A 5,581-nucleotide genomic window follows, 5' to 3' on the forward strand; every position below is an offset into this window, starting at 1 on the left:
GTGTTAAAGGTCAAGATCAAGTTTACTATTTTTAGAAAATCATTGTCAGGGTTCTAGCACCTTTATTCTTTAACAAGGGAATTTTTATTAAACTTTTAAGACACTCGTGAAGGACCATACTATCTTAAACGAGCTAGATTTATAGAGTGGTATGTAATTTCAAGATCACTGCTACTGTAGTATTTTCAGAAAATCCCGGTTTTATTTGATTTCATATTTCAGTGAAGTCAAAATACTAGGACTGCAATGTCTTGTATTACTACATTAAAATCAGTTTCAAGCTAATAGTATACTTTTCATTTTCCAAAGCAAAGATGGGGGGGACGACTATAGTTTTCCTCTTTATTTGTCTGTGTTTGACATGGTCACCATTACTATCTTAGAAAATCAGTGCTCTACCAGATTCATTTTTAGCTGTCACTCTGGCGTCCGCGTCGGCGTCCCACCCCAATACTTTAAAGTTTTTGGAGTAAGTTTTTGAAAAGCTTGTAAGTCCAAAAGTATACATCAGGCCCTTCTAAGTTGATTGATGCATTCATTAGAGGTCTAGGAGTGATGTTATGGCAATATCATGTAGATGTGATTTTTTCGCGTTTTACCATTTTGTGGACAACTTTTTTTTGCACCAAAACTCACTTTAAAGTTTTGGGGGTAAGTCCAAAAGTCCATGCACCTATCACCCTTCTAATTGGTTTATGCATTCATTGGAGATCCAGGAGTGATGCTATGGCAAATCATGCAAACAATTGTCATTTTGGCATTTTACTATTTAGTGGATTTTTTTTTTGACACAAAAACTCAATTTAAAGACTTTGGGGGCTAGTTTTGAAAAGCGTGTAAGTCCAAACCCTTCTTATTCGGTTTATAAATCCATTAGAGGTCTAGGAGCGATTTTATGTGACATACAATTTCAAAATGACATGCTTAAACATACATACAAAATGAATGCATAATGTGATTGCTGCAACCAGTGAGCTTTCGCAATCATTGATTGCGCTTGTTAGCTCACCGGTTACGAGTAACCGACAGCTAATGCTCTCACCCCGGCGTCCGCGTCATTAAGGTTTTGGAAAGCTTGTAAGTCTAAAAGTATACACCTCAGGCCCTTCTAAGTTTGTTTATGCATTCATTAGAGGTCTAGGAGTGATGTTATGGCAAATCATACAGAAAAAAAATGTGATTTTTTTCGCATTTTACCATTTTGTGGACTTAACTTTTTTTGCACCAAAACTCACTTTAAAGGTTTCGGGTCAGTTTTTGGAAAGTTTGTAAGTCCAATGATATACACCTATCACCTTTCTAATTTGATTTATACATTCATTAGAGATCCAGGAGTGATGCTGTTGCAAATCATGCAGAAAAAAATTGGCATTTTGGCATATTACTATTTAGTGGACTTACTTTTTTTGACACAAAAACTCACTTTAAAGATTTTTAGGGTGAGTTTTGAAAAGCTTGTGCTAATGCTGTCGCTCCGTCGTCCACCTCGGTGTCCCATCCCAAAACTTTTTTGGGATCAGTTTTTGGAAAGCTTTTAAGTCCAAAAGTATACACCTCACACCCTTTTAATATGGCAAAATCATGCAGAAATTGTTTTCGATTTTTTACCATTTTGTGAACTTAATTTTTTTAAACACCAAATTCCACTGTAAAGTTTTTGGGGTAGGTTCAAAATTATGCTCTCACACCCTTCTAATTTGGTTTTCGCATTCATAAGATGTCCACGAGTGATGTTATAGCAAAATCATGCAAAAAAATGTGATTTGTTTTGCCATTTTACCATTCAGTGGACTTAATTTATTTGTCACCAAAACACACTTTAGGTTTTGGGGTAAGTTTTTGAAAGCTTGTAAGTCTACACCCTTCTTATTTGGTTTATATATCCATTAGAGGTCTAAGCGATATTATGTGACGTACAATTTTAAAATGATATGCTTATACATGAAAATGAGTGCATAGTGTGATTGCTGCCGCTGGTGAGCTTTCGCAATCATCGATTGCACTTGTTACTTTACCTGCCAGAAGAGCAAGTGAGCTTATGCCGTTGCATGGCGTCCGCCATCCTTCCATCGCCGGCAACATTTTTTAAAATTTAAACAACTTATTTTCAATAACCAAGATGCCCAGATGCCTCAAATTTGGCCTGTAACATGCTTAGATAGCGTGCTACCAATTTCGTGCAAATGAATGACCTTGATCTACATTTAAGGTCACAGGGGTCAAATAGGCTGAACTCTTTAAACAACCTCTCAAAAGCCAAGCGGCTGATGAACTTGCTATTAGGTCTGTACCATGCTTGGTTAAAGCGCAACTAAATCTGTTCAAATGTATGACTTTGACCTACATTCAATACCACGGGTCAAATAGGTTTAAATCTTAAAACAATGATTTTTCGTAAGCTAAGAGGCTCTGAGACCTGATATTAGCAACTGAATGACCTTGACCTATATTAAAGGTGACAAGGGTCAAATATGCTGACATCTTTAAAGGACTTCTCCTTAATAACAGAGATGCCCAGATACCTGATAATGGGTCTGTAGCATACTGGGGTAAAAGGCAGCCAACTAGGGTAAAATGAATGACTTTGACCATGATTTAAGTTTTTGATTTAAGGGTCTTTGTTAGAAAATCTTTGTCAGCACTCGAGCGACTTCATTCCTTAATGGATTTTGATCAAACTTCTCAAAAATGCTATAATAGCACTGATTAGATGTATATAATATTAATGACATACTAAACAAAATTATTCTTATAAATGCATGTACATGTACAAACTTTATATTTTTACTTTGCAGGAAGCGTAATAATATGTATAGATATATCGCCTGCCAGTAATTCATCAGAACCATCTTCGTTACATCTGGCTGAAGAGTTCAAACATTATCTGTTAGATGGTGGAACTATTCAATTAACTGACGAATCACAAACAGTGTTACATGTAGACAAAGAAGCTAGTTTCAAGATAACACCACAAACTGCTGCTAAAGATAGTTAGAAAAAAAATAATTATATGATAAACATTAGATGACGAGATATCGAATTAGATATTATATTTCAAGAACTACAAAGAATATATTACAGTATGTTTTTGCTTTGTAGTAAGTTGTTCATATGTAGCACAGGGATAATCTATATGCTTATGGCCATACTATGGAAGGCCAAAGGGGACAAATTTTGTACATTGCAATTTTATGGATTCTATGAAAAGTATTAGCCTATTAGGCCCACATTGCATGCCTCACAAGGTCTGGCTCTGACACACAGCGATGGACACACGGTATGGAATAATCGAGACACACAATTCAATGATGAAAACACAGCCTTGAACCAGACACAGACTTTCATTTGAAACAAAGCCCGAGCCCATGCACATTTTCAGAATTGACACACAGTTTAGACCCCATAGTAACACTTTAAGACACTCATGCAGTAAGGTGATGGACACAAAGTCCGAAATGAGACGCACAGTCCAAACCAAGAAAAACAGCAAAACCGAGTCAGGCAGTCCAAACCGAGTCAGACAGTCCAAACCAAGAAACACAACAAAACCGAGTCAGGCAGTCCAAACCGAGTCAGACAGTCCAAACCGAGTCAGGCAGTCCAAACCGAGTCAGGCAGTCCAAACTGAGTCAGGCAGTCCAAACCGACACACAGTCCGAACCAAGACACACAGTCCAAACCGAGACATATTGTCCAAACAGAGACATACAGTCCAAACCGAGACACACAGTCCGAAATAAGTCACACAGTCCAAACCGAGACACAGTCTGAAACAAGACACACAGTCTGAACCGAGACACGGGGTCCGAACCGAGACACACAGTTCAAACCGAGACACACAGTCTGAAACAGGACACACAGTCCAAACCGAGACACACAGTCTGAACCAAGACACACAGTCCAAACCGAGACACACAGTCTGAAACAGGACACACAGTCCAAACCGAGACACACAGTCTGAACCAAGACACACAGTCCAAACCGAGACACGTGGTCGGAACCGAGACACACAGTCTGAACCGAGACACAGGGTGCGAACAGAGAAACACAGTCCGAACAGAGACACACATCCCAAATCAAGACACACAGTCCAAACCAAGAGACACAACTCCTATGATCTTTAGGACCCAATATCAGAGATACTGTTGCCCTGCATATATCAATATGTCTTCTGTTTATAAATTGGTTGATTGCTGTTTATTTTGTATTCATTAACCCATTTACATGAGACTGCATCATGTAAATATTCAGTTCACAACAATCCACACAACGTGAGTCATGAGCTGAACAGTCAAAGTCAAAGGTCAGGGTAATTAGGTTCAAATGTCAAGTACATAAAAATCTACTGAAAGCATGCAGTGTCGACCGATGTCATGGTCAACTGAATTTTAGCTGAAGAACAGTTCCAAAGTGCAAAGTCTCTTTACAACATGTTTGCAAATTTATTTTTACGGGTATTTGGGAAATTTGTGCAGTTTTTTCTTTCGTACAAACTGGACATTTTTGGGACTTCAAATTTTATAAAACAATTTTCTGGTAAATGTTACACAAACATCAGCAAATGCATTTTATCATATAAATATGACAATATACATTAAATATACAACAAACTATCATTGAATATGGGATCAAATCATCTGCTTATGGTGTGTTGGTGTTATGTTAGAGCTGATACATGTATTACTATAGTCACACACTTACAATGTAGTTTTCTTGTCAAGAGTAATATCAGTATTAAAAGGTCAGATGACCATTAAAAGGAAGACAGCATAAACTCATTACTTATATAACGCTATCAGCATGATTTTACCATGCAGATGACAGATTATGCGTAAGACATCTATATAGATATACACAAGACAATGAGACCTGTGTCAGATTGTGTGTAAGACATCTATATAGATATACACAAGACAGTGAGACCTGTGTCATATTTTGATATAGATATACACAAAACAGTGAGACCTGTGTCAGATTGTATATAAGACATATATATAGATATACACAAGACAGTGAGACCTGTGTCGGATTGTATATAAGACATCTATATAGATATACACAAGACAGACCTGTGTCAGATTGTGTATGAGACATCTATATAGATATACACAAGACAGTGAGACCTGTGTCAGATTGTGTATAAGACATCCATATAGATATACACAAGACAGTGAGACCGGTGTCGGATTGTGTATAAGACATCTATATAGATATACACAAGACAGTGAGACCTGTGTCAGATTGTGTATAAGACATCTATATAGATATACACAAGACAGTGAGACCTGTGTCAGATTGTGTATAAGACATCTATATAGATATACACAAGACAGTGAGACATGTTTAAGACATGTATAATATACTCGTACAGTACAGTTGTCAGTATTATGTGACTATATATATATGTTGAGTGTTATGTCACTAAATATGTCCAGATTAAACACATTTGTCTTCATATTACATCAGCATGGTAATGAAACTTTCTTCAAACAAATACCTTACATGCATGTTGTTGTTTTTTTTATTTTATAGAACACCATATTTTTGATATCATTTAATCAATGTGTATTTTGTTGATCAG

At 36.8% G+C, this 5,581-nt stretch overlaps 1 protein-coding gene across 1 annotated transcript in view; it reads left to right on the forward strand.

The window, feature by feature from the left end:
- The window catches only part of LOC117317517, an 88,451-nt gene that overhangs the window by 80,714 nt on the left and 2,156 nt on the right, over nt 1–5,581 (forward strand). Inside the window, exon 7 of the mRNA XM_033872332.1 lies at nt 2,796–2,990. Coding sequence (XP_033728223.1) covers nt 2,796–2,990 — 195 coding nt within the window. The remainder of the gene's footprint in view (nt 1–2,795; nt 2,991–5,581) is intronic.

This window comes from Pecten maximus, chromosome 19, assembly GCF_902652985.1.
Source record: "Pecten maximus chromosome 19, xPecMax1.1, whole genome shotgun sequence".
Classification (NCBI taxonomy): Eukaryota; Metazoa; Mollusca; class Bivalvia; order Pectinida; family Pectinidae; genus Pecten; species Pecten maximus.